At 60.6% G+C, this 26,734-nt stretch overlaps 1 protein-coding gene across 1 annotated transcript in view; it reads left to right on the plus strand.

Annotated features, from left to right (window-relative positions):
* The window catches only part of LAMA5 (laminin subunit alpha 5), a 52,682-nt gene that overhangs the window by 14,778 nt on the left and 11,170 nt on the right, over positions 1-26,734 (plus strand). The window contains exons 4-46 of the mRNA XM_061207758.1: positions 364-482; positions 579-749; positions 861-958; positions 5,145-5,260; positions 5,659-5,777; positions 5,947-6,037; positions 6,256-6,390; positions 6,587-6,649; positions 12,567-12,707; positions 12,795-12,932; positions 13,023-13,157; positions 13,241-13,375; positions 13,460-13,597; positions 14,107-14,159; positions 14,386-14,491; positions 14,637-14,689; positions 14,780-14,885; positions 15,286-15,385; positions 15,543-15,699; positions 15,830-15,968; positions 16,140-16,282; positions 16,359-16,465; positions 16,559-16,712; positions 17,268-17,428; positions 17,530-17,638; positions 19,454-19,551; positions 19,639-19,840; positions 19,947-20,073; positions 20,680-20,819; positions 21,359-21,474; positions 21,553-21,764; positions 22,085-22,289; positions 22,494-22,638; positions 22,809-22,949; positions 23,059-23,220; positions 23,406-23,507; positions 23,612-23,695; positions 24,290-24,520; positions 25,045-25,158; positions 25,382-25,509; positions 25,730-25,810; positions 25,914-26,128; positions 26,550-26,650. Of these exons, the coding sequence (XP_061063741.1) occupies positions 364-482; positions 579-749; positions 861-958; positions 5,145-5,260; positions 5,659-5,777; positions 5,947-6,037; positions 6,256-6,390; positions 6,587-6,649; positions 12,567-12,707; positions 12,795-12,932; positions 13,023-13,157; positions 13,241-13,375; positions 13,460-13,597; positions 14,107-14,159; positions 14,386-14,491; positions 14,637-14,689; positions 14,780-14,885; positions 15,286-15,385; positions 15,543-15,699; positions 15,830-15,968; positions 16,140-16,282; positions 16,359-16,465; positions 16,559-16,712; positions 17,268-17,428; positions 17,530-17,638; positions 19,454-19,551; positions 19,639-19,840; positions 19,947-20,073; positions 20,680-20,819; positions 21,359-21,474; positions 21,553-21,764; positions 22,085-22,289; positions 22,494-22,638; positions 22,809-22,949; positions 23,059-23,220; positions 23,406-23,507; positions 23,612-23,695; positions 24,290-24,520; positions 25,045-25,158; positions 25,382-25,509; positions 25,730-25,810; positions 25,914-26,128; positions 26,550-26,650 (5,591 nt within the window). The remainder of the gene's footprint in view (positions 1-363; positions 483-578; positions 750-860; positions 959-5,144; positions 5,261-5,658; positions 5,778-5,946; positions 6,038-6,255; positions 6,391-6,586; positions 6,650-12,566; positions 12,708-12,794; positions 12,933-13,022; positions 13,158-13,240; positions 13,376-13,459; positions 13,598-14,106; positions 14,160-14,385; positions 14,492-14,636; positions 14,690-14,779; positions 14,886-15,285; positions 15,386-15,542; positions 15,700-15,829; positions 15,969-16,139; positions 16,283-16,358; positions 16,466-16,558; positions 16,713-17,267; positions 17,429-17,529; positions 17,639-19,453; positions 19,552-19,638; positions 19,841-19,946; positions 20,074-20,679; positions 20,820-21,358; positions 21,475-21,552; positions 21,765-22,084; positions 22,290-22,493; positions 22,639-22,808; positions 22,950-23,058; positions 23,221-23,405; positions 23,508-23,611; positions 23,696-24,289; positions 24,521-25,044; positions 25,159-25,381; positions 25,510-25,729; positions 25,811-25,913; positions 26,129-26,549; positions 26,651-26,734) is intronic.

Genomic DNA, 26,734 nt, shown 5'->3' on the forward strand with positions numbered 1-26,734 from the left:
GTCCTATAAAGGACAGTCAGGAATGGTCCCCCAAGGATGGGGATGGCAAGGGCCACCCAGGGAACACACTTGTTCTCTGCAGAGAGAGGGACAGGCAAGGCAATCCGGGCTCGGGGCAGGGGCAGGCTGAGCCCTGGCCTTGCCCTCCTGAGGAGCTCCCCTGTCCTCCCAAGCGCCACAGTCTTCAACAGAACCTCGCGGGTGGGCGGCGTTCCCGCCTCGAGGTTGATGCTGCCTCCCGGTTGAGGCCGTGAGGCTCCTCCGGGGAAGTCCGGGCACGCAGGGCAGCAGGGCGCTGCCGTCGGGCCTCCTCCGAGGGCTTCCCTGGAGCCCTGCGCCCTCACCCTCCGGCGGTTCCCGCAGCCTCCAAGAGGGACTGCCTGGAGCGGTTTGGGCCGCGGACACTGGAGCGCATCTCGGGGGACGACGACGTCATGTGCAGCACCGAGTATTCGCGGATCGTGCCCCTGGAGAATGGCGAGGTGGGCGGGGCGGCGCGGGGGCGGGGCGGGAAGGGGGTGCGGCCGGGCGGTCCCTGCCGGAGCCACGCCCACGCCTGACCCGCGCCCACTCCGCAGATCGTGGTGTCCCTGGTGAACGGGCGCCCAGGTGCCATGAACTTCTCCTACTCGCCGCTGCTGCGTGATTTCACCAAAGCCACCAACATCCGCCTGCGCTTCCTGCGCACCAACACGCTGCTGGGCCACCTCATGGGCAAGGCGCTGCGGGACCCCACAGTCACCCGCAGGGTGAGCAGGCAGGCGGGGCTTTGGGGGCTGGTGTGGGCGGGGCCACGCGGGCTCGGCGCTGGGATCTGGGGGCAGGTGTGGGCGGCCGCTGACTTACCCGGGCCGGCGCAGTACTATTACAGCATCAAGGACATCAGCATCGGCGGCCGCTGCGTCTGCCACGGGCACGCGGATGTCTGTGACGCTAAAGACCCCACAGACCCCTTCAGGTGAGACCTGTAGCTCCTTGCCCGTACCCCACATCCCCTGCCCAGCCTGAAGGAGAGGAGGCCTGGTTCCGTTGCCCACCGTGTCCCCCGCCCTTGTGACCTGCACTGGCCCCTCACTGCTCGGCCTCAGTTTCCCCGTGTGCACCGTGAGGTGGAAGGGCAGTGCCTGGAGCCTGGCTTGGGCCTGTTTGCCGTGCTGCCGGCAGAGGTGGAGCCTTGCCTGGACCTGCAAGCCAGCTGCCCCTCCACCCAGCTGCCCCCAGCAGAAGCCCCCGGCCCTGTGGAGGGGAGTCAGTGAGAGAGGTAATCCGCCTGAGGCTGCATGTTTCTGTTCTCCAGGATAGGGGAAGCTCCCCCGCCTTCCTTGAGAACACAAACGATAACACTCCCTGCTGCCCCCAGCCGTGATCACACCCCATCACAGGCAGGGGCCAAGGCTCAGGACAGGGAGTAGCCCAGAGACCCCCATCTGACATGGCCAGTGCTCCTGCAGCTGGGACAGCTGAGGGCTCTGAGCCCCACCCAGCGTCGGCCAATAAGGCAGGGCCCAGGAATCTGCATCTTTAACAAGCTACCACTAGACGCTACGTGCCCAAGTGGCTCCAGCCGCCCCAAATTCAGCGGTGAGCACGCAGCTCAGTTATCAGCCGGAGCCTGGCGCTGAGCCAGCTCTCCTCCTGGCTCGCAGCCTCGGCGGCGGCGGGGTTTGTTCATTTGCTCGTTCCTCCCTGCCTCCTTTTTCCCTTCCCTCTTTCCTTCCTTCCTCTCTCTCTTCCCTCCTCCTTTCCTTCCGTGCTCCCATCCGTCAGCAGCTGTGTGTGGTGCTCACACGTGCTGCCCCAGGAGCACCTGTTCTGGGCAGGCCTGTGCCCAGCGCAGAGGTCCCGGTGGGGCTGAGTGCGCTGGGGGTCTTAAAGCAGGTCCAGGGCTGGACCCGAGGTGCTGGGAGAGGAAGCAGAGCCTGCGACGGGGGGCCCGTGACCAGGCTCCCCCAGCCTCCACCCCCGAGGGGCACCTCCAGCAGGGAGCGGGCGAGACCCTCCTGCTGCTTCCCTCACCTCAAGATCATGCAGCTCCCACTTCTGCTGGGGTTTTGTTGCTGTGTCCACACCCCAATTGATAGGGGAGGCGAATGAAGCCCAGACAGGGTAGGAGCTCACCCCGGCTCTCACCGTCAGAGCTGCACCAAGAGGTGAGCCCCAGACCTCTTCAGGCATGGCTGATGGGTGTGAAGGTGGAAGAGGTGTGAGCGCACTCCCTAGAGGACTCAGGCAGGCCCTCAGGACCCACCTGGCCTGTCCGGTCTCCGCACGGGCCCCAGGCATGGGTTCCTGCCCGCAGCTTCAAGCACTGAGCTCGGGCGCAGCTAATTGCTCTGGGAAATGAAGTGCCAAGTGGGAACTCGTGATGGTTGGGAAGGGCGCCTGCCGGGTGGCAAAACTGGCCTCAGAGGAGAGGTGGGCCTGCCCTTGCCTGTTGGGAAGGCGTCGGCATCCACCCTGACTCACCTGCACCTGGGCGTGGACGGAGCTCAGCTCACCCTGCAGGTGGGACGTCTCCCCCGGAACAACAAACGCTGACACCCCTCACACACAGTGTCCTGCAGTATCAGCCTGCCCTGCCGCCTCTGCCCCTTCCATGAGGGCTCTGCCCTGCCCACTGGCCTGCCTCCGTCCCTCTGCTTCCACCCCCCCCCACCCCAGAAGCTCTCTCCCACCTCCGTCGCCACGGCCATCGGTCTGAGTGCTGACTACCTGCCCAGTCTGTACTGAGCCCCCCATTCATTCTCCCCCATCCCTTGGTTTGGAAGTTGCATGTTTTGTTTCTGTTGGTGTTTTAGTTGAGTCAGGCCAACAAAATGCCAGAGGCTGGGCGACTTAAAAACAACAGAGATTTACTTCTTGCAGTTCTGGAGGCTGCTGAGGGCCCCCTTTCCTAGTTCATAGATGGCTGTCTTCTGGCTGTGTCCTCACAGTGGGGAAGGGGTGAGGGAGCTCTCAGGGGTCTTCTTATAAGGATGCTTAGTCCCACTGACGAGGGCTCTACCCTCATGACCTAATCACCTCCCAAAGGCCCCGCCTCCAAACACCATCGCTTCCGGGGTTGGATTTCACATGTGAATTTTGGGCGGACACGAACGTTCAGTCTGTGGCAATTGGTGATCACCGTTACATTTCTTTTCTAGTTCTGTTGATTGCAGTGGTAGCCCTCCCTCTTCAACAGGCATACTTGACCTCGCCAAATGCAGATTTAACTAGTTGTCTCCCTGATCAGACCCAGGGCTCCAGAACACTAACCCCAGGCACGGTATCTGCACCCAGCAATGGATCCATCACCTTGACTCCCAGTTCCTGTTCTGTGTCCTTGCTTGGCTCCCAGTGCATCCCTGGGGACTCAGTTTCCTTTTCCTTTAGTACTTTCCATGAGAGTCTGTTAGTCATTGAATGGCTGTTATGCCCTCACTCTTGGGTGATAGTTTAGCTGGCTGTAGAATTCCTGGTTGATGGCCGGCCGTATCTCTCAACACTTGGGAAATGTCATTTCAGTCTCTTGGCGTTTTTCGGTGGGTGGGAGAATGTGCTGTCACCTGCACCATCGTGCCTCTGTGGGTTTTGTGCCTCTTCTCGGTGTTTCTGTGATCTTGCCTCAGTGCTCTGCACGTTTACTCTGCATCGTTGAGTAGTGGACATATTGCCTGTTGCTCAGGGGTTGTGCTTTTTGAATTTAAAAATACGTGTCTTTGTTACTTTAGGACCATTTTTGGCCGTTGGCCCTCTAGGACTCTCAGCTCTCCCCTCGCTCCCTCTTTTCTCTTTCTGGAATTCCTGTTATACAGGTGGGAACGTGGGTGGTTTCCTTCGGTCTCAGGACTTCTTGTATTCCCGCCTCTGCCTCCTGAGCTGCTCTCTGGATGGCTTCTTCAGTTCATTGAATCTCTCTTCAGCTGTGTCTGATCTGCCGTGTAGCCCATCCTTTGAGTCTTTAATTTCAATCATTTTATTTTTCATTTATAGAAGTTCTGATTGGTTCTTTCGTCACATCTGCCTATTTTTCATAGCACTGTGGTTTTTATTATGTTTTAGATTCTTTTGGTTATAATCTTTAAACACTCTCTTTTTATGGTTTCTACTCAATTGCTCCATTAAGTGAAGCTCCTGGGGTGCAGCCCTGCTGTTGGTTGCGTCGGCTGACCCTCTTGGGTCGTTTCTCTGCAGGCTCTTCAGCGGGGCTTCATCCGTGTGATGGCCGTGTGCCCTGGATTGGGAAGAATCCCTCCAGCGTAGCTTTTCAAGGGCTTTTGACAAACACCCCACTTTTTGTGTTAATTTCTTGGTTTTGGGGTGCCCTGACTATGTAGATTCTTGAAAAACCAAACACCGGCCACAGGCTCTCGGTTACAGATCCTCGGCGCTTCCTGTGATGACCTCTCTGTGGCAGGTTATTCCTGCTTCCTTCCTGAACACCAAGGAGCAGTGGGGCCGAGTCCCAGGGCCCTGCAGCCCCTTGTGGGGGAGGGGCTAGAGCGTGATTTGGAGCTCTGGGTCTCTTCTTCATGGACTGGCTCCTGGGGGCTGCTCAGGACCGGCACAGCACCGCAGCTGTGGTGCTGACCCGGGACCGAGGGGCAAACGGCCCAGGGATGGGGCTGTGGTTCCTGCTCGCCCCCTGGCTGAGCTGTGGAGGTGTGTGCTGGAGATGGGGTTCTGTGCAGTAGGTGGCTGCGACCTCGGTCTTCAGCTGCGGCCAGCTGTCCCCCCGCCCACTGAGCCAACGGGAGCTGCTCTCCAGGACAGCAGGCAGGATTCCAGCTCTCTGACTGGTGTCCACCCCCGGCTGGAAGAGGAAGCCGTTCTTGGCCACTTGCTCCTGGGCAGGTGCCCTGGATACATGGGGGTGTCTGGCTGAGCCCAGGGCCGCCTGCTGATCGAGACCTGGGTCTCAGAGCTGGCCCAGGAAAGCCGTAGACTTGGCCTTGGGTCCTGGCCGTGGTGGAGAGGGCATAGCTAAATCCTGAAGGGCCCAGGGCTCCAGGCTGACCTGCGGACAGGGGCCACCTGCGCTGACCACTCAACACCCTGCCCCAGCTCCCACCCTCCGTGAAGGCCCTGCACAGCCCCGCCTTTCTCGTGTCCCTGTGGGTCCACGGCGGGTCTGAGTGCTTTCCGTGCCTGCGTGCCCCCCACAGGCTGCAGTGCGCCTGCCAGCACAACACGTGTGGGAACTCCTGTGACCGCTGCTGCCCCGGCTTCAACCAGCAGCCGTGGAAGCCGGCAACCACAGACAGCGCCAACGAGTGCCAGTGTGAGTGCCCCCGCGCGTGCTCACACGTGCGTTCACACACGCGCACACGTTCACACAGGCTCTTGCATGCACGTGCTGACGCCCACACGGAATGCTCACACGCACACACGTACTCACGTTCACACGTGTACACTCTCGATACTCGGGTATACGTGCATGTGCTTGCGCACACGTGTGCATGTGTGCATGTGTGCTAACAATACGTACAGGGCTCACGCGCGTTCACACACGCTTGAACACACTCACACGCGTGCTGTTGGCACACAGGCAGCATGGCACGTTCTGTCCCCTGAGCCAGGCCACGTTTGGGGTCACCTGTGGCTTGCGGGACGTGCCCCAGGGGTCCCAGTCGGGCGGGGTCACGGAGGCCGCCTGACAGCTGAGCCCCCGCTCTCCAGCCTGCAACTGCCACGGCCACGCCCACGACTGCTACTACGACCCCGAGGTGGACCGGAGCAATGCCAGCCAGAACCAGGACCGCGTCTACCGAGGCGGGGGCGTGTGCATCGATTGCCAGGTGGGCTGGGGCTGCTGCCAGGCCGGCTGTGGGGATGGGGGCTCCGGAGACCCAGGTCTCTCGGGTGGGCGGGTCCGTGTGAGGTCAGGCATGGGGCTGAGGATGTGGTCGGGTCCCTGGGGCTGGGGACGGGGCTGCCCCTGGACTCAGCGGCCCTGCCCCACCGCAGCATCACACCACCGGCATCAACTGTGAGCGGTGCCTGCCCGGCTTCTACCGCTCCCCAGACCACCCGCTCGACTCACCCCACGCCTGCCGCCGTGAGTGGGGGCGGCCCCGGGTGGGGTGGCCTGGGCGGGGGCATTCCAAGGGGTGTCCAGGAGCAGGGTCTGCCCAGGTCGGGGTGTCCTGGGGCCTTCGCGGCTCTGGGAGGCCCCGGCTCTCGTCCCACCTCCCAGGCTGGGGAGGCAGACGCTGCCCCTTCGCGGGGCCCGCAAGCCCTGGACTTGGGTTCCCCTGACTTCCCGCCCCCGCCCAGGCTGTGACTGCGAGTCGGACTTCACGGACGGGACGTGCGAGGACCTGACGGGCCGCTGCTACTGCCGGCCGAACTTCACGGGGGCGCGATGCGATGCGTGTGCCGAAGGCTTCAGCGGCTTCCCACGTTGCCACCGTGAGGGCGCGGCCTGGGGGTGGGGGCAGGCCCTGAGTCCCTGAGCATCCCTGCCTGCTGGGCTTGGAGCCAGGGCGGGGGGCGGGGGACCCCAGGGGGGACTCTTTCGTCCTGCCCGTACCTCCGGTGATGCCGAGAGACACGGGCGGCCGGGCACTGAGCCAGCCTGGCTGACACTTGCTGTCTCCTTCCTCAGCGGTGCCCTCCTTCTCTCACAATGACACGGGGGAGCAGGTGCTACCGGCCGGACAGATTGTGAGTAAGTGTCCCCCGAGGTCTCCATCCTGGCCTGGGCCCCACTGGAGCTGTGGGGCAGGAGGGGCCACACCCAGGTCCACAGAGAGCGGGTATTTCCGTTTTGTTCACCATGTCTTGGCTTCTTTTAATTTTGTGCAAATGTTACGTATTTATGCTAGAAAACCTTCAAAAACATAGGTGAGCAGAAAGCTAAAGAAGAGAGTCGTGCAGAATTGCACCTCCTGCGAGCAACCCCTCCTCCCTCTGTGTGCGTGCGTGTTTTTATAAACATCCATGTGCGCCGTGCACGCTGTTGTGTAATTGCGTTTTCTACCCACACCATCCTGTAAACACATCATTTCGTGTTCTGCCTTGTGCAGACAGATATAGCTCTTGCTTAACCTGCTCTCAATTCTTGGAAATTTAGGTTCTTTCCAGATTTTATAAAAATAACACTACAGTAAACCTCCTTGCAGCTAAAGCTTTCCATGAATTCTTAACTACTTCTGAAGCATACTTTCCTAGAAGAAGGCTCTGGGTCACTAGACATGCATGTTCAGGGACATTGTTGGCTGCAGGTTGCCAAACCGCTCTCCTGACATAAAATCGTCTACCGGGTGGAATGGCAACGGCCGCGTCACGTGTGTTAGGCGTTGCTGTCACTACACGGCAACATTCATTATTGCAGAAATCTTTTCATTGGTTCACTTTCCCCCTTTTCGGTTTTCCTGGAATTGGGATGCGCCTTTCAGTTGACGGCTTATTGATGTCTAATTGGCCGGCGTTTTCCTTTCACAGCAGCACAAAATAGTGGTGTGTCCTAGAATTGGTTGTGTCTTAGATCAGATGGCATTTGGTATTTCCTTGGTTTTAGCTTTGTTTGTTTGCCTCGTTTGCAAGGTTGAATCTTCCTTTTTTTTTTTAACACGTAAGTATTTACTTACGAATATATTTTGTTTATTTATTTATTTTTTTTTTTTTTTCGGCCGCACCACGCAGCATGTAGAGAACTTCCCCGACCAGGGACCAAACCCGTGGCCCCTGCAGTGGAAGCACGGAGTCTTAACCGCTGGACCGCCAGGGAGGTCCAAGGTTGAATCTTCTCTTGCATTTCTTGACTCCTGTTGCTTTCACTTGTGAATTTCCTATCCGAGGTTGTGGCTCAGTTTTCTTTTCACTTGTTTGCTGCTATGAGCTCTTTGTGTATTAACTATATTATCTGTTCCTCACGCGTCATGTGCTTTTCTCCCAGTGGGTAATTTGCCCTTCCTGTTATTTTTTTGCACGTGAATCTGTTGACCTGGTTCTTCTGGTGTCTGACTCAGTCATATCTCAGTGGAGGTCCCTAAACCCAACTATTCGCATATCTCTTGGTTCTTTGGCGGTTTTCTTTTTGACGTTTAAATGTTTAGTTTTTAATCATGGGGTAAACCAGGGGTCAGCAGATTTTTTCTGAAAAGGGCCGGACAGTAAATGTTTTAGACTTAGAGGGCCGTGTGTTCCCTGTTGCAAAGCTTCAGCTCTGCTGTTGTATGTTGCAGCTTGGAAGTGGCCATGGACCATGTGCAAGTGAATGGGCATGGCCGTGTTCCAATAAAACTTTATAAACCATGCACAGGCGCCTTGGACTGAAGTTTGCCAATCCCTGGTATAAACTGTTGAAAATCCCTCCTTTCTCCACTGGCCCTTGGTGAGCACTCGGTAATTGTGCTGGTGCGGCATTTCACTTTTAATCTGTGAACCGTAGGATGAATTCTACTAATATCCTTCCTACTGTGGACCCAGCATTGAACATAAACATTTTGTGTCTATATTTGTGAGTGAGGCTGGGTGAAAGCCTTCTTGTTATTTTTTTGGTACTATCTTGTTTTGGTTTTGTAATTCATCTTGTAGAATACTTGAAAAACAATCCATACTTTGTTATGCTCCAGAGCAGTTTAAAAATCACAGGAATTATCGGGCTTCCCTGATGGTGCAGTGGTTAAGAATCCACCTGCCAATGCAGGGGACATGGGTTCGAGCCCTGGTCCGAGAAGAGCCCCCATGCCGCGGAGCAACTAAGCCCGTGCGCCACAACTACTGAGTCTGCGCTCTAGAGCCTGCGAGCCACAACTACTGAGCCCGCCTGCCACAACGACTGAAGCCCATACGCCTAGAGCCCGTGCTCTGCAACAAGAGAAGCCACCACAATGAGAAGCCCATGCACCACAACAAAGAGTAGCCTCCACTCGCCACAACTAGAGAAAGCCCACGTGCAGCAACAAAGACGCAATGCAGCCAAAAATAAACAAATAAATAAATAAATTTATTTTTTTAAAAATCACAGGAATTATCAGTTTCTTAAAAGCTTGTTAGAAGTTACTTAAAAAACCATCTGGTCCTGATACCTGTTTTCCCATGGAGAGCTTAGATGATGGTTTTCTTTTATTATGTGTGTTTATTTTCTACGTCATTGTAAATCAGTTTTGATTATTTATATTTTCTTAGCAAATTGTTTGTCATTTGGATTTTAAAAGGTATTGGCATAAAGTTATGCACGACATTCTGTACATGATTTTTAAATTTCCTTTCATTCCTTTTGTCTATTTTTATTTTCTTCTTTCTTTTCTTTCCTACCTTTATTACACCTAACAGAAGTTTGTTGAGTTTATTGGTGTTCTCAAAGTGCAGCTTATTGATAAGACCTGCTGGAGTTTTTCTCTGTTTAGTTTGGGAGAGAGATTTTACTTCCTAATACGGAAAAAAAAATTTTTTTCTAAGATTTTTTTTTTAAATTAATTTCTTTTTTGGCTGCGTTAGGTCTTTGTTGCTGTGTGCGGGCTTTCTCTAGTTGCGGCGAGTGGGGGCTACTCTGCGTTGTGGTGTGCGGGCTTCTCATTGTGGTGGCTTCTCTTGTTGCAGAGCACAGGCTCTAGGTGAGCGGGCTTAGTAGTTGTGGCTCGCGGGCTCGAGGGCACAGGCTCAGTAGTTTTGGCGCATGGGCTTAGTCGCTCTGCAGCATGTGGGATCTTCCCGGACCAGGGCTGCAACCCGTGTCCCCTGCATTGGCAGGTGGATTCTTAACCACTGCGCAATCAGGGAAGTCCTAATATAGAAAATTTTGAACTAAAACCATCTTTCTTTCTTTTATTCATTGCAGTATAACTGGCATACGTTATTATATTAGTTTCAGGTATATAACACCACGATTTGGTATTTTTATATATTGTGAAATGATCACCACAGAAAGTCTAGTTAACATCTGCCACCACACATAGTTACTGTTTTTTTCTCATGATGAGTGCTTTGAAGATCTAATCTCTTAGCAACTTTGAATTATGCAGCACATTATTATTAATTACTGCCACCATTGCTGTACATTACATCGCCATGACTTGTTTATTTTATACCTGGAAGTTTGCACCTTTTGACACCCTTCACCCATTTCACCAAACCCCCAATCCCCACCTCTGGCAACTACCAATCGGTTTTCTATATCCATGAACTTGATTGTGTGTGTGTGTGTTTTTTGGGAGGGGAGGCGGGGGGTTTAAGATTCTGCATATAAGTGAGATCATACAGTATTTGTCTTTCTGTACATTTTTTGATTTATTATTTTTATAGCTTCTTGAATTAATTATTATTTTTAGTCTCTCTTAATTATCCACAAGAGGTTTAAAGTGTTTTCTCTCAATCAGGGGTGATTTTATTCTGCAGGAAAATGTCTGGAGACTTCTTTGGTTCTTATAACTGGGGGATGCCACTGTCACCTAGTGGGTGGGGGCCAGGGATTGTGCTAAATATCCTACAGTGCACAGGACAGCCCCCATCCGCACAATAAAGAGTTATCCAGGCCAGAATGTTACTGGTGCCAAGGTTGAGAAACCCTGGGTTAAAGCTATAAATTTGCTTCAGAGTGTAGCTTTGGCTAGCTGTCCCATAGGGTTGATATGCTGGGTTCTCACAGCTGTACCTTTCTAAACAGTGTATCATTTCAGTTTTCATTTTCCTTTTTTTTTTTTTTTAACATCTTTATTGGAGTATAATTGCTTTACAATGGTGTGTTAGTTTCTGCTTTATAACAGAGTGAATCAGTTATACATATACATATGTTCCCATATCTCTTCCCTCTTGCGTCTCCCTCCCTCCCACCCTCCCTATCCCACCCCTCTAGGTGGTCACAAACCACCGAGCTGATCTCCCTGTGCTATGCGGCTGCTTCCCACTAGCTATCTGTTTTACATTTGGTAGTGTATATATGTCCATGCCACTCTCTCACCCTGTCACATCTTACCCCTCCCCCTCCCCATATCCTCAAGTCCATTCTCTAGTAGGTCTGTGTCTTTATTCCCGTCTTGCCACTAGGTTCTTCATGACCTTTTTTTTTTTTCCTTAGATTCCATATATATGTGTTAGCATCATTTTCCTTTTGATCCGAGTTGTTTAGAACAGCGTTTGTCATTTCAGGTGGTTAGGTTTCCATTCCATCCTTTTTTTGATGGTTCAGTCCTAGTTTTACTGCATCATGGTCAGATTTTATTTATTTATTTTTAATTATTATTTTTTTAAATTTTATGTATTTATTTTTGGCGGCATTGGGTCTTCATTGCTGTGCATAGGCTTTCTCTAGTTGTGGCGTGTGGGCTTCTCTTCGTTGTGGTGCGTGGGCTTCTCTCTCGCTGCGGTGGCTTCTCGTTGCGGAGCACAGGCTCTAGGCGCACGGGTTTCAGTGGTTGCAGCACGCAGGCTCAGTAGTTTCAGCACTTGGGCTCTAGAGCGCAGGCTCAGTAGTTGGGCTTAGTTGCTCCGCGGCATGTGGGATCTTCCCAGACCAGGGATTGAACCCATGTCCCCTGCACTGGCAGGTGGATTCTTAACCACTGCACCACCAGGCAAGTCCAAACCCACTCTGCTGTTAATTTTTGTCACATTCTGGGAATAGTGTATTCAGTTTTTCTATGACAATAGTTTTGCCAAATTCTCCTCCCAATTACAATAGTTTTGGTTTTCAGCACCCCTGGACCATATGTATCCTGCTCTTCGAGCTTTGCGCATGCTGCATTTCTTGGGGCAAGTCCTTTTTCTCAACACACAACATCCCTCTTTGTCTCCATGAATGCTTGTGCCTTGGGCTCACCACGCTCCATGCTCCCCTTCTCTGTGACTGTGCCACCCACTCTCCCTTCTGGAAGCTCTTTGTTTCCTGTCCAAATCCTTGGTTCAAGGTGCAATCTTTCAGAAGGACATGACTGGATTCTCCTTCAAGAGTCTAACCGATGCCTTTGGGTTTATCTCGTGAGAGGAGATGTGGCCTGGCAGAGGGACTGTGGCTGCTGTCAATTTGGGCTCACAGCTGCCCCAGTTGTATCATTTCTCGCATTCTGCTTAAATTTTTCCTTTCCCGACTTTTGCTGGATTTACCAACAAAACGTGTTTTGGTTGGTTTGTGTTTTCTTCTCCAAGGGTTTGCAAGTTCTGTTTCTGTCTTCTGGTCTGGCCCGAGGTTACCCTTATGCTTTGACAAATACTGAACCATTATTCCATGTCAGTAAAAAAATTAAATAGTATTACCCCTTTCTGTGCATCAGTTACGACTTTTAGCACACTTTTTCTTTCTTATTCCTAATCCCCAGAATTATTTATAAAGAGTAGAATTTTCTTTTCACCTTGTTATGATTTTTTTGCATTTTCTCTGGTTGTGTCAATGCCTGCAGTTGGCTTGGTTTCTACATTATGCACAACTAATTATGTGTAGTGGTCCTGATTTCACCGCATGCCACTGTTTTCCCAAAACATCAGCTTTCCCTTGTTGGGATTTTTAGTCTTTTTAGTTTCACATGAGTGCAGTGTCAAGTGTAAGGAAAGGAGTTTTGTGGAGAAGGGAGGTTTTTTTGGGGGGGAGAGTGGGTGGCTGGGGTCCACAGGGCCTCTGAGACTCCTCCCCCCCCACCCCCCCACAGACTGTGACTGCAGCGCCGCCGGGACCCAGGGCAACGCCTGCCGGAAGGACCCACGGGTGGGGCGCTGCGTGTGCAAACCCAGCTTCCAGGGCACGCACTGTGAGCTCTGCGCCCCGGGCTTCTACGGGCCGGGCTGCCAGCGTGAGTCCAGCTCCGTCCCCGTCCCCGTCCCCGTCCCCTCGTGGACCCCAGGAGCCCAGCCCCTCTGTGACCACCTCCTCCCTGCAGCCTGCCCGTGCTCCAGCCCCGGCGTGGTGGACGGAACCTGTGACCGCGACTCGGGCCAGTGCACGTGCCGGACGGGATTCGAGGGGGCGGCGTGCGACCGCTGTGCCCCTGGCTACTTCCACTTCCCCCTCTGCCAGCGTGAGCGCAGCGCCCCCGGTGGGGGGTGGGAGGGGGACCGTGGTCCTGGCCTGCCTGGCTCAGGACCCCGTGCGCCTCTCGGCCCCGCAGTGTGTGGCTGCAGCCCCACGGGGACCCTGCCCGAGGGCTGCGATGACGCTGGCCGCTGCCCGTGCCGACCCGAGTTTGACGGCCCCCGCTGTGACCGCTGCCGCCCGGGCCACCACAGCTACCCCGAGTGCCACGGTGAGCAGAGGGCCTCAGGGGCCCCGGACGGGGTGGGAGGGCCACCCGCAGGCCCCCAGAGCCTGACCCCGAGTCCTCTGCAGCCTGCGCCTGCGACCCCCGGGGTGCCCTGGACCAGCTGTGTGGGGCGGGCGGGGTGTGCCGCTGCCACCCCAGCTACGCGGGTGCCACCTGCCAGGAGTGCAGCCCAGGCTTCCACGGCTTCCCCGACTGTGCCCGTGAGTGCCCTGGCGGGAGGGGGGGCGGGGGAGGGCGTGTGCCCACTGCGTGCTCACACCCCGCTCTCCTCCCCTCTCCCCCAGCCTGCCACTGCTCCCCCGAAGGCTCCCTGCACACAGCCTGCGACCCCCACAGCGGGCAGTGCAGCTGCCGACCCCGAGTGACGGGGCTGCGCTGTGACATGTGTGTGCCCGGTGCCTACAACTTCCCCTATTGCGAAGGTGAGGCTGGTGCCGTGTGTGTTTGTTGGGTGCTGTGCATGTCATGTGCTGCATGTTCCCATGACTGTCCCTGTGCTCTGTGTGCGCGCGCGTGTGTTCATATGGTTCACGTGCTGCGGTCACGAGTGTCCGTGTGTTGTGCATGTGCGTTCACGTGCTGTGAATGTCCACGCATATCTCCACATGGTTTTTGGATGTGCCTGTTTACTCGCATGTGGTCATGTGCTGTGTGTCGGTTCATGCTTGTTCACGTGCTTTGTGCATGTGTGCTCACATGACTGTTCACACGTGTGTGCCTGTTGTGTGTACTCATTGTGTGTTCATAATCACGTGCTGTGTGGTGGGGGACCAGGGCATGTAGGCACACGTAGTTTCTTGCCTGTTCACACGTGTGGGAGGCGTGTGTGTTGGCTCCCATGGAGCCTCGGGTCCTGGCCAGGCCTGGGGAAGCCCTTGGCCGTCAGGGTCAGTGACCGAGTAATGACGGTGGCCGGGGCATCTCTCCACAGCTGGCTCCTGCCACCCTGCTGGCCTGGCCCCAGCCGATCATGATCTTCCTGAGGTGAGCCCAGGTCAGCCCTCTGGGGCTGAGACCATCACTTCCAGAGGGACCATCACTTCCTCAGCTGCTCGGTTGCCATGGCAACCTCAGAGCCCATTTGTTCGCTTGGCTGCTCCTCTGTCCTCACTGCAGGGTCATGCCAGAGATGGGACAGGGCTCCAGGGTTGAGGGTTTGCGGGTAGGAGGGCAGGGACGCACTCTGACCCTCAGTCTCATCCTTTCCCAGGCACACATCCCCTGTAGGTGCCGGGCTCACGTGGAGGGGCCGAGCTGCGATCGCTGTAAACCTGGGTTCTGGGGGCTGAGTCCTAGCAACCCTGAGGGCTGCACCCGTGAGTCTGCCCGGAGTGGGTGTCGGGGTGCTGGGAGAGACCCCTGTGGAGGGGGAGGGCTGGCTCCACAGATCCGGCGCGGGGATGGAGTCCAGGGCCTCCTGCCCCCTGCTCTGCTCTCAGGCCCACTCTGCCCCTCCCCCAGGCTGCAGCTGTGACCCCAGGGGCACAGTGGGTGGAGCTGCTGAGTGCCAGCCGGTGAGTCTGAGGGCCCAGATATTGGGGGCTGTGGGAGCCGCATGTAGGGACCCTCCCCTGCCTGGTCCCACCTTCTCCCTTGGCCCCCAGGGCAACGGCCAGTGCTTCTGCAAGCCCCATGTGTGCGGCCACACCTGCGCGGCCTGCAAGGATGGCTTCTTCGGGCTGGATCAGGCCGACTACTTCGGCTGCCGTGGTAAGCAGCCGCTTACGCGGCCCTCGGACCACATCCTGGGGGATGCTGAGGCCCAGAGAGGGACAGATGGGGCAGGGACCCAGCCAGGGCCTGGGCACGGCATGGCACTTGCCGAGCTGCTTCTAGATGCCCGGCCAGACCCGTGCTAGGCATGGGAGTGAGGAGGCAGGTTTCACCCCTCAGTGCTCCTCCCCTCCATCCCTTGCCCCTGGCGGCAGGCGTCACTGACCGATCCCAGGGCCCTTGCCCCTGGACTCAGAGCCTCTGTTGTCCAGGGACCCAGGCAGCCCCTGGGGGAGGTGAGGCGGCCTCCCAGCCGAGCCGCTCTTGGCAGAGGGTGGGTGGAGCACTGAGGCCGGGTGGGGGCCGGGCCGCATTGACTTGCTCCCTCCCACCGCAGGCTGCCGGTGCGACGTTGGCGGAGCTCTGGGACAGGGCTGTGAGCCGAGGACAGGCGCCTGCCTGTGCCGCCCCAGCACCCAGGGCCCCACCTGCAGCAAGTGGGTGCCCCCGCCCCGGCTGGGCGGGCGGGCAGGGGGCTGGGGCGGCAGCTTGTCCCCCGGGCTTCTCCCTGGGGACCCTGGTGAGCGGGCAGAGCCAGTGCCCGCCCTGCCCAGACCGGATGCCAGCTGCCCTGACCGGCCCTGCCGTGGCCAGGCCGGCGCAGGACCACTACCTTCCCGACCTGCACCAGCTGCGCCTGGAGCTGGAGGAGGCGGCCACGCCCGAGGGCCACGCCGTGCGCTTCGGCTTCAACCCTCTCGAGTTCGAGAGCTTCAGCTGGAGGGGCTATGCGCAGATGGCACCCATCCAGGTGGGTGCGGTGCTGCCCCATTCTGGGGCCAGCGGAGTGGGTGGGCAGGCCCCTGAGGTGGCAGGGCCGGGCCGGGAATGGCCAGGGAGGAGCAGCCCCGACTTCCCACGCCCACCCGTACCCACCGCAGCCCAGGATCGTGGCAAGGCTGAACGTGGCCTCCCCTGACCTCTTCCGACTGGTCTTCCGATACGTCAACCGCGGGCCCGCGAGCGTGAGCGGGCGGGTCTCTGTGCGCGACCAGGGCAAGTTTGCCACCTGCGCCAACTGTGAGTGCGGGGGGCTACCCTCTGGGCCCCACCCCACTCACGCCTCGCCCCAGCCAGCCCCACCTCGTCCCCGCACGTGGGTGGGAGGCCCAGCCCTTCCCGCTGGCCCTGTGGGAGGTGCGGCCTGGGTGGCCATGCTGCGTCCAGGAGGCTTGCCGTCCCCGCCCCCAGGCACAGAGCAGAGCCAGCCCGTGGCCTTCCCGCCCAGCACGGAGCCTGCCTTCGTCACCGTGCCCCAGAGGGGCTTCGGGGAGCCCTTCGTGCTGAACCCCGGCGCCTGGGCCCTGCTCGTGGAGGCCGAGGGGGTGCTCCTGGTGAGGCGGGGCTGAGCGGGCTGGGGCAGGGCGCGGGGCGGGGGCCACGGCACCTAACCTCCCCGCCGCCCCCCAGGACTACGTGGCTCTCCTGCCCAGCGCCTACTACGAGGCGGCCCTCCTGCAGCTGCGGGTGACTGAGCCCTGCACGTTCCGGCCCGACGCGCAGCGCTCCGGGGACCAGTGAGGGCCGGCCGGTGGGGGAGGGGGCGGGCCTGACCCTCGCTGTGCTCAGGCCACCTGCCCCGTGCTGACCAGACTGTGCGCCCCCCCCAGCTGCCTCCTCTACACCCACCTGCCCCTGGACGGCTTCCCCTCCGCCGCTGGGCCTGAGGCCCTGTGTCGCCATGGCAACAGCTTACCCCGGCCCTGCCTCACGGAGCAGCTCAGCCCCGCTCACCCGCTGCTGGTCGCCTGCCAGGGCGCAGATGTGCGTGTCCCCGGGACCCCACGGGGGTGGGCGGGGTCAAGACTTGGGGAGACGTGCCCATGGCCTGGGGGGAGGGAGAGTCCACGTTGCAGTGACAGGACCCAGGCGCAGAGCAAGAGTGATGGCGGGCAGAGCATGGGCGGCACAGCTGGGTGCCCAAGGCCAGGCTGCCGGCTCGGGCAGCACCCGCTGCCTTCTGGGGCTCTGACCTTGGGAGTCAGTGCCTCGGGGCCTCATCCGTACACAGGGTACAGATGGCCCAGCCGTCCAGCTTATTGTGAGGAGGTGGCAGGTCGCTGGTTCACTTCAGGCACCGGACACTCTACAGTGATGAAGCTGGCGGGCCACGGGTGGGCAGGGGGGGCTCGGAGCGAGCGGAGGTTGGAAGCCGAGTGGCTGCGGGAGTGCCCCAGGCAGCAGGGACGGCGGGCACACAGGCCCTGAGGTGGGGGACGAGGCTGTGCGGGGAGGGGATGGGAAAGGCCGTGTTCAGGAGCGTCCTGTTCTCTAGGTGGGGTGCTGGGGCGGGGGCCTCACCTCGCCCTGTCCCCCCAGGTGGACGTCCAGCTTCAGGTGGCGGTGACGCAGCCAGGCCCCTATGCCCTGGTGGTGGAGTACGCTAATGAGGACGCCCGCCAGGAGGTGGACGTGGCCGTGCACACCCCCCGGCGGGCCCCCCAGCAGGGGGCGCTCACCCTCCACCCCTGCTCATACAGGTGTCTGGGGAGTGGGGAGAGGATTCACGCCTGGGGGGCCGGTGGAGGGCTCCGGGCTCCAGGGCTGCCCTACCCACTGACCACCCCTGCCCGTCCCCCAGCACCCTGTGCCGGGGCACCGCCCTGGATGCCCAGCACCATCTGACGGTCTTCCACCTGGACACGGAGGCCAGCGTCCGGCTCACGGCCGAGCAGGCACGATTCTTCCTGGTAAGGCCCCGACCCCCTCACCTGCACGGGCCCCAGGACCCCACTGGGGGGTTAGGTCTTTCCGAAGATTTTAAACACACGCGAAAGTAGAAGAATGTGATGAGCCTGGGTACCCATCACCAGTGCCATCTTCAGCTCACATCGGGTGGAGGTTCTTCCAGAACCCTCCTCCTGCAGGGGTTTTTCCCTGTGGGTATGAAATGTAAATTTGTTTATAAATAATGCTCACGGTCACATAAGAGGGCTGTGATGCGCTGGAGGCAGAGAAGGAAGAACAATCTTAACGAAAGGCTGCTTTTTGGTATAATTTACAAAAACACAACACCTTGTGGACCCGAATTAGGAAGGGGTCCACACAGCGTGGGTTCTGAAGCTTGGGATTCACTGTCGTCGTGGTAACTTGCTTTTTTTTTTTTTTTTTAATTCATTAATTTGTTTATTTATTTTTGGCTGTATTGGGTTTTCGTTGCTGCACGTGGGCTTTCTCTAGTTGCGGCGAGCGGGGGCTACTGTTCGTTGCGGTGCGCGGGCTTCTCATTGCGGTGGCTTTCTCTAGTTGCGGCGAGCGGGGGCTACTGTTCGTTGCGGTGCGCGGGCTTCTCATTGCGGTGGCTTCTCTTGTTGTGGAGCATGGGCTCTAGGCACGCGGGCTTCAGTAGTTGTGGCATGTGGGCTCAGTAGTTGTGGCGCACGGGCTTAGTTGCTCTGCGGCATGTGGGATCTTCCCGGACCAGGGATCAAACCCATGACGCCTGCATTGGCAGGCGGATTCTTAACCACTGCACCACCAGGGAAGCCTGTAGCTTACTTCTGTGTCAACTTCACAGAGTTGAAAATTAAATCCCAAGGCTAAACATTCTGGGCAATATTAATCGTTAGTTTGATGCCCGGAACCAAGCATACGTGTTTATTCAATAAGTGACAAAATGGATGACGTTGTTCTCATCAGAGTATTACCTAGTCTCACTGTCATGTTTCCCTTGGCCTTTAAAAGTTTTATCAGAGTATCATATGCACATATTTTTATGAAAGCGTCAAATATTGAAAACAGACTTGCAACAACAAAGCGTAATCGCATGCCCCATCTGCGCGTCTTCTCATTCTACTTTCCGGAGCAGTCCGTTTCTTCCACGTTGCTAAGTAACACATGCTACGTTGCTTCCTCCTAATTTTTCGACGTCGCAACCCCCACGGTTCTGTCCTCATGCACACGCGGCGCTGTAGTCGTGGGCTGGGACACTTTAGACTCTCCATGGAGCTGTACCCACAGCCCAGTACCCAGGCCAGGAAGCAACATGGCCCCACCCCCGACGCCACTCAGGCCCCCACCCCCACCGGGGTAACCGCCTCCAGACACTGACAGCACCGCCTAGTTTGCCTGTTCCGGAACTTTCTATAATTGGAGTCACACAGGTGTTCCTTTGCGCTGCCTCTTTGGCCGACGCCATGGCGGGGAAGGATGGAGCTGTCGCTGTGGTCACGCGGTATTCTGTCTTCGCTGTCGGGTTTTTCTAGACACCCTGAGATACCATGTTTTACCGCATCTGTCACACACGTTTCTTCGCCGTGGTAGGCGGTACAGGACGGAGATGCCTGCTCACGAGTCCCCGCTCGCTGAGTGCCTGCCTGTGCCGGGCCCCCGGCCCTATGACCACAGACGGCGGTGGGGTGCAGTGGGAGGAGGAGTGGCCTCGGGGGGAGCTGGGAGGTGCTCCAGGCCCAGAATCCACAGCCGAGGGCTGCAGAGAGCAGGACCGGCCTGGGTGCGGATGGGCCGCTCCTGCCGCCACACCCACACCTGTCCCCTGCCTGCAGCACAGTGTCACCCTGGTGCCCGCGGAGACCTTCAGCTCAGAGTTCGTGGAGCCCCGCGTCCGCTGCATCAGCAGTCACGGCGCCTTCAGCCCCAGCAGGTAGTGGGGCTGGGGGCGGGAGCCCAGAGCGGCAGCAGGGCGGTGGCCGGGACTCGGCGACTCACCCCTGTGTTCCCCACCCCCCAGTGCCGACTGCCTGCCCTCCCGCTTCCCGAAGCCGCCACAGCCTGTGGTGCTCAGGGCCTGCCAGGTGCTGCCGCTGCCGCCCGGCCTCCCGCTGACCCGCTCTCGGGAGCTCACGCCGGACGCGCCCCCGCCCGGGCCCCAGCCCCGGCCCCCCACCGCTGCGGACCCCGACGTGGAGCCTACCCTGCTGCGCCACCCCCAGGTGCGGGCCGGGGCCGGGAGGGGCCGGGGGGTGCTGGGGTAGGACTTGCAGCCCCTGGTACCCCTGCATCTCTGCCCACTCACCGGAGCTGCTCCCCCCGGCGCAGGGCACCGTGGTCTTCACCACCCACGTGCCCGCCCTGGGCCGCTACGCCTTCCTGCTGCACGGCTACCAGCCGGCCCACCCCGCCTTCGCTGTGGAGGTCCTCATCAACGGGGGTCGTGTCTGGCAGGGTAAGCAGAGGGGCGGACCCCGGGGCAAGGAGGCTCTCGGGGGTCTCGTCCACACGGCCCCTCGCGTGATACCACACGTGACGTGGATGGGGCGCGTGCTGGGTCCACAGCTCACAGGGGCCGTGGCTCGGTGCCCGCTGCCTGGCTGTGACAGGGCCATGTGCCCCATCCTGCCCTCAGCTCTCACATGAGGTGCCCCAGGGCCAACTGTGGGTGGCAGGCCCTGCCCCTCACATCTGTGTTGTGACTCAAAGTTCACCCCGTCCTGCGCTCGGGTGATCGAGGGCTCGCTGTGGGACCCGGGTCCGCACACGTCTATTTCATTCTGCTCTGACGAGCCCGGGGACCTGCGCCTCGTGGGGCCTCATGTGTGACCACAGCCGATTCACGTAGCACGAGTGGGCCCAGCCACGTGGGTCTCTGGGCGGGTCACACACGCGTGTCTTGTTCAGGGATGCACGGTCCTCGGTGGTGGGTGCTGCCGTTGGGATCCTCTCCTCCCTGGTGACTCCAGGAGTGTCCCAAGCCCGGGGTGAGGCCGTGAGGCCGTGGGGCGGGGTGCTGTGCGTGTGCTGGGGGCACTGACCTGCCTTTCCTCACCTCCAGGCCACGCCGACGCCAGCTTCTGCCCGCACGCCTACGGCTGCCGTGCCCTGGTGGTGTGTGAGGGCCGGGCCATCCTGGACGTGACCGACAGTGAGCTCGCTGTGACCGTGCGTGTGCCCGAGGGCCGCTGGCTCTGGCTGGTGAGTCCTCGGGCTGGTAGCCGTCCTCCACCCGTCGTACCGCTGTTGGTCGCTCTGCCAGTGTGTACCCTGCTTGCCGCGGCCCAACCCCGAGCTAGGTGCCAGGGGCGGCAGCCTCTGGGGACCTCCAGGCCCGTCACGAGAGGCTCCTGAGGGGTCCAAGGGCCAAGATGTTGCCCAGCAGCTCCCTGGGGCCCTGCTGGTCAGAGTGGCCTTCCTGGAGAGGGAGGCGTCCGGCAAAAAGGGATGGACGGGGCGCCAGGAGCTTGGGCCCCTCCTCGCACTCCCCAAGCTTCCGTTTGGCCACAGAGGCTGGCCTCCCCTCTGAGTGGCCCCGGGAGGGACCCGGCACCTGGCAGCCTGGCTGGGGCCCCGGACCAGGGTGTGATGTCACCACCGCTGTCTTAGCTGCCCGGCCAGACCCTGGCCTGTGGCAGAGAAGCCCTGGCGTTGGCCCCTGCCAGGGGGCTCCGGCACCCACCCCCGACCTGGACTCTTCGCTGGGCCCGCGGGAAGGTGACCAGGCCTTGATGCTCTAGGAGTACGTGCTGGTGGTCCCCGAAGACGCCTACAGCCCCAGCTACTTCCAGGAGGAGCCCCTGGACAAATCCTACGACTTCATCAGCCAGTGCGCCACCCACGGTTACCACGTCAGGTGGGCCGGGCTCGGGGCCGGGGGCAGCAGGGTAGGGGCCGGGCTGGGAGCTGGCCTCACCACCCGCCCTCACCGCAGCTCCTCCAGCTCGTCGTCCTTCTGCCGCAACGCCGCCGCCTCCCTCTCCCTCTTCTATAACAACGGGGCTCGGCCGTGCAGCTGCCACGAGGTGGGCGCCGTGGGCCCCACGTGTGAGCCCTTTGGGGGCCAGTGTCCCTGCCGCGCCCACGTCATAGGCCGTGACTGCTCCCGCTGTGCCACTGGCTACTGGGGCTTCCCCAGCTGCAGGCGTGAGTACCCCAGTCCACGGGAGCGCCGGGGGGTGCCTCCAGGAAACAGTGGTCAGGACCACGTCCTGGAGCCTGGTGGACCAGCCCTGCCGCGTCCTGTCTGCGACAGCCCGGGCCTTACAGGGTTGTCCAGGAGGTTCCGGGCACTAGACAGCAGTTCTGACCAGCTGACGCCACGTCAGAGGAGCTGCCTGGGGCTTGGGGCCCGGAGCTGGGTAGAACCAGGCTGGGGGTAGGGTGGCCTCTCCAGCCCCCCCCATGCAGTGTCCCCAGGTCTGCCGTCGGGTCCCCTGACCGGGGCCTGTGCACGCGCCCCACAGCCTGTGACTGCAGCGGCCGCCTCTGTGACGAGCTCACGGGCCAGTGCATCTGCCCGCCGCGCACCGTCCCGCCCGACTGCATCGTCTGCCAGCCCCAGACCTTTGGCTGCCACCCCCTGGTCGGCTGTGAGGAGTGTAACTGCTCGGGGCCTGGCGTCCAGGAGCTCATGGACCCCACCTGCGATGTGGACAGCGGCCAGTGCAGGTGAGCACCAGGGGGCGGGTCCCCATGGCCTCGGGGCAGTCCCGGGTCACCTGCCAGTGAGCCCTGAACCCACCCCCCCACCCCCGTAGTGTCCCCGGCGCTCAGGGGGGCACCACCTTGGTGGGGGGCACCTCTGGTCTCTCGTGTCAGTGTGAGGGGCCAGGTGGAGGAGAGGCCCAGCCAGCTCCTGAACCCTCATGGCAGGTGCAGACCCAACGTGGCCGGACGCCGCTGTGACACATGTGCTCCCGGGTTCCACGGCTTCCCCAGCTGCCGCCCCTGCGACTGCCACGAAGCAGGCTCTGCACCTGGAACGTGCGACCCCCTCACCGGCCAGTGCTCTTGCAAGGTGAGGGCGGTCTGGGACCAGACCTGCCGACCCCACCCCGTCCCTCGTCTTGCCTGCTCAGCGGACCTTCGTTCTCTCTGGGAGGTTGGCGCTTCCTGGCACCTTTGGGCCAGCCAGCCCAGTTGTGGGGTGACAGCCAACACTGCCCTGTCGTGCCCTCCTGCCCCCAGGAGAACGTGCAGGGCCCGCGATGCGGCCAGTGCCGCCTTGGGACGTTCTCCCTGGACGCTGCCAACCCCAAAGGCTGCACCCGCTGCTTCTGCTTCGGGGCCACGGATCGCTGCCGGAGCTCGGCCTACGCCCGCCGGGAGGTGTGCGGGCAGGACGGGCGGGGACTCAGGGAGGGGGTCTGAGACGTGGGACGGGGCCCTGTGATACGCGAGGGCATGCGCCTGTGTTACCCACCCGCGTGCCTTGCAGTTCGTGGACATGGAGGGCTGGACGCTGCTGAGTGGTGACCGGCAGGTGGTGCCCCACGAGCGGCAGGCGGAGGCAACACTGCTTCGCGCGGACCTGCGGCGCGTGCCTGAGGCCTTCCCCGAGCTGTACTGGCAGGCCCCGCCCTCCTACCTGGGGGACCGGGTGAGCAGGCCGATTGGCCCCTGGGAGGGCACCTGGAGGGTGTCCAGGACCTCCTGGAGGCCTGGGGGGGCCGGCAGTGAGGATGCTGGTGTCCAGGGAGGGATAGGGTGCCTAGAACTACAGCCGTCGACTCTGGGCCCGTGGACGGGGTCTGGCCAGGTCGCATCCCTCTGTCCGGCCTCCAGGTGTCGTCCTACGGCGGGACCCTCCACTACGAACTGCACTCAGAGACCCAGCGGGGAGACGTGTTCATCCCCACGGAGAGCAGGCCAGACGTGGTGCTGCAGGTGGCCCACCGGGTGGTCTTGGCAAGGGCGGGCAGCGGGCACAGCCGAGCCGGGACCGTGGGCAGCCCGATTCCCAGCCCTCATCCGCCCACACGCCTCCCCAGGGCAACCAGATGAGCATCACGTTCCTGGAGCCAGTGTACCCGGCACCCGGCCACGTTCACCGCGGGGAGCTGCAGCTGGTGGAGGTGAGCGGTCGTCTCTGGCCCCCAAGGCTACAGGGGCTGCTCTCCGTGTCAGAAAGCAGGGTCCCGGAGCAGGACGGGGCGGGACCCTCATCAGCACGCCTCTTTCCTGGTCCCCCGTGGGGGTAGTTCTCCTGGGCCGAGTGCGGGCTTGCAAACCCCTGATCCCTGACGAGTGGGCAGCTCCTCCGACGCCTGGCCCTGGGGTTCCCTCTGCAAGCCACCAGCTTGTGTCTTTCGTCCATTTCCTTTCCAAGGGGTTTCGTGTTATTCTTGATGTTCACCCTGTGTCCTGGCTTTAGAGCTGCGATCGTCTTCTTTTAGTCTGTACTCTTGTAGCTTGTGTGTCTTTCTGTAAGATCTTTGCTGATGAACAGACGTTCTTGCATTTGATGTACTCAAGTCATTCATTTTTCATTTGCAGTTAGTCTTTTCGTGTGTTAAAGTCTTTGCCTCTCAGATTAGAAATCACTCACCTGTACCGCGTGTCCCCCCCACGTGCCCTGCGTGTCCCCATCCCCCACGGGAGGGTCTGTCCTGGGCTCCTGCTGCGCCCCATTGCGGCGGCTGCACTGAGGCCCTGTCGTGGCCGCGCAGGGCAATTTCCGGCACATGGAGACCCACAGCGCCGTGTCCCGCGAGGAGCTCATGATGGTGCTGGCCGGCCTGGAGCAGCTGCACATCCGCGCCCTCTTCTCACAGACCTCCTCGGCCATCTCCCTGCGCAGGGTGGCGCTGGAGGTGGCCAGCGAGGTGGGCGGGGGACCTCCGGCCAGCAACGTGGAGCTGTGCATGTGCCCTGCCAACTACCGCGGGGACTCGTGCCAGGTGAGGTGGCGGGGGCAGACACCGGGCTGCCGGGCTGCCGCCGACCGGTCACCCTGCCCCGCGCGCGCACGTCCCCCCTCCCCCGAGCATCCACGCCTGGCCTCTGTCTCCGTCTCACCCCACCCGTCCTCCTGCCAGCTGGGTGTCACGCTCCCGGCAGCTGACCTTCCCGCCACAGGCTGAGCCGGCCACTTGCTCATCCGTCTGCTAATCCGCTGTCACCTGCCCCCTGCCCAGCCCCCCGTGCACACAGCTGTTCTTCATCTGTTCAGTGCCCAGTGCGTCCCACGTCCACGGTTTACCCAGACAGCATCCACCGAACCCCCCTCCCCTCCCTCCGCCCGCTTGGAAGAGGTGTTTGGAGGAGAACAGGAGGTGGTCCCCTGAGCCGAGGCATCTGCGTGGCTTTGTGGGCTGGACTTTGTGCCTTCAGCGGTCAGGCTCAGGAGCATGGTCCCCGGCCTGCCCCCATACCAGGCTGGCCCCGCCTCCTTTCCTGACCGCTGATGCCCACCCGCCCCCAGGAATGTGCGCCTGGCTACTACCGGGACGTCAAAGGTCTCTTTTTGGGTCGCTGCGTCCCCTGTCAGTGCCATGGCCACTCAGACCGCTGCCTCCCTGGCTCGGGTGTCTGTGTGGTGAGTGGGGCCCCGCAGGGGAGGGCAGCCACCAGAGGCTCAGAGTAGGGAAGGCCAGGGGGCCTTTGGTCAGTAGTTATGGGTACGCTGAGGTCTGGGGGAGGGGAGGTGCCCTGGGCAGGGCGCCCGCTGGCAGTGGGCAGAGTCCTGCAGGGTCGGGGTGGGGGAGCTGGCGGGAAGCGAGGCCTCCGCCGTCGGTGCTGATCTGTCCCCTCTGCCCCAGGGCTGCCAGCACAACACCGAGGGTGACCACTGCGAGCGCTGCCAGGCCGGCTTCGTGCGCGGTGGATCTGAGGACCCTGCGGCCCCCTGCATCAGCTGCCCTTGCCCCCTGGCTGTGCCTTCCAACAAGTAAGCTGGGCCAACCCCTCCAGGGCCCTGACCGTTGACTGGTGGACCAAAGTCCTTAAAGACCCGGAATGGAATACCACCACCCCCTACCTGGTTGGGTCAGCACTGCCCTCTGTGGAGGCCGGGGCATCCAGGGTGGGCCCATGAGGTGGGAACCCCCCCCTTACTTGGTGCTCACCTGGAGCGTGCTGGGGTGTAACGACCACCTCCGTCTCCGCAGCTTCGCCACGGGCTGCATCCTGCGAGGTGGCCGCACCCAGTGTCTCTGCAAACCCGGCTACGCTGGGGCCTCCTGCGAGCGGTGAGCTGGGCGGGCGGGTGCCTGACTGGGGCGGGGTCTGCGTGCGTGGCCCCGGGGACGCTGCGTTGCCTGCCAGCACCAGCCACTGATCCCGCCCCACCAGGTGCGCACCCGGCTTCTTTGGGAACCCCCTGGTGCTGGGCAGCTCATGCCAGCCCTGCGACTGCAGCGGCAACGGCGACCCCAACATGCTCTTCAGCGACTGCGACCCCCTGACAGGCGCCTGCCGCGGCTGCCTGCGCCACACCACCGGGCCCCGCTGCGAGAGCTGCGCCCCCGGCTTCTATGGCAACGCCCTGCTGCCCGGCAACTGCACCCGTAGGCAGGGAGGGCGGGGCTGAGGGGCCTCTGGGGGTACCCCCGGAGCAGGCTGTGTCCCGGGCCGGGCCCCGCATGGCCAGGGTGGCCCCGACCAGGCCCCCAGGACTCACGGTCGGGCGACCCCACGGCCAGGCCGAGGGTCATGCGGGGACTCTGGCCTCTCCTGGGGGAGGGCACCCCGCGAGGGCTCTGGCAGGTCCTCTGGCTGAGCCCAGGCTGCAGGGGAGGCGGGCACGATGGGCCGGTGAGGCGGCTGCATGGTCTGGACCTTGGTGGAGCAGGGAGGTGACGAAAAGCGAGGGTCTGGGGGCTTCACTTGGGGCAGGATGGAGTAGGAGCCCAGCGAGGGCTTTCCAGGGTGGGAGGGAAGAGGCCGGGGTGGGGGGTCGGGGCTACTGTCACAGCCACCCTTCTGCAGGGTGTGACTGCTCCCCGTGTGGGACGGAGGCCTGTGACCCCCACAGTGGGCATTGCCTGTGCAAAGCGGGTGTGATCGGTCAGCGCTGCGACCACTGTCAGGTAGAGCTGCCTGGGTGGGGTGGGGCCTTGATTTTGTGGGTGGGGCCTCGGTGTGGGGGTGGGGCTTTGTGGTTGTAGGGGCGG

The sequence above is a fragment of the Eubalaena glacialis genome, chromosome 13 (genome assembly GCF_028564815.1).
Source record: "Eubalaena glacialis isolate mEubGla1 chromosome 13, mEubGla1.1.hap2.+ XY, whole genome shotgun sequence".
Classification (NCBI taxonomy): Eukaryota; Metazoa; Chordata; class Mammalia; order Artiodactyla; family Balaenidae; genus Eubalaena; species Eubalaena glacialis.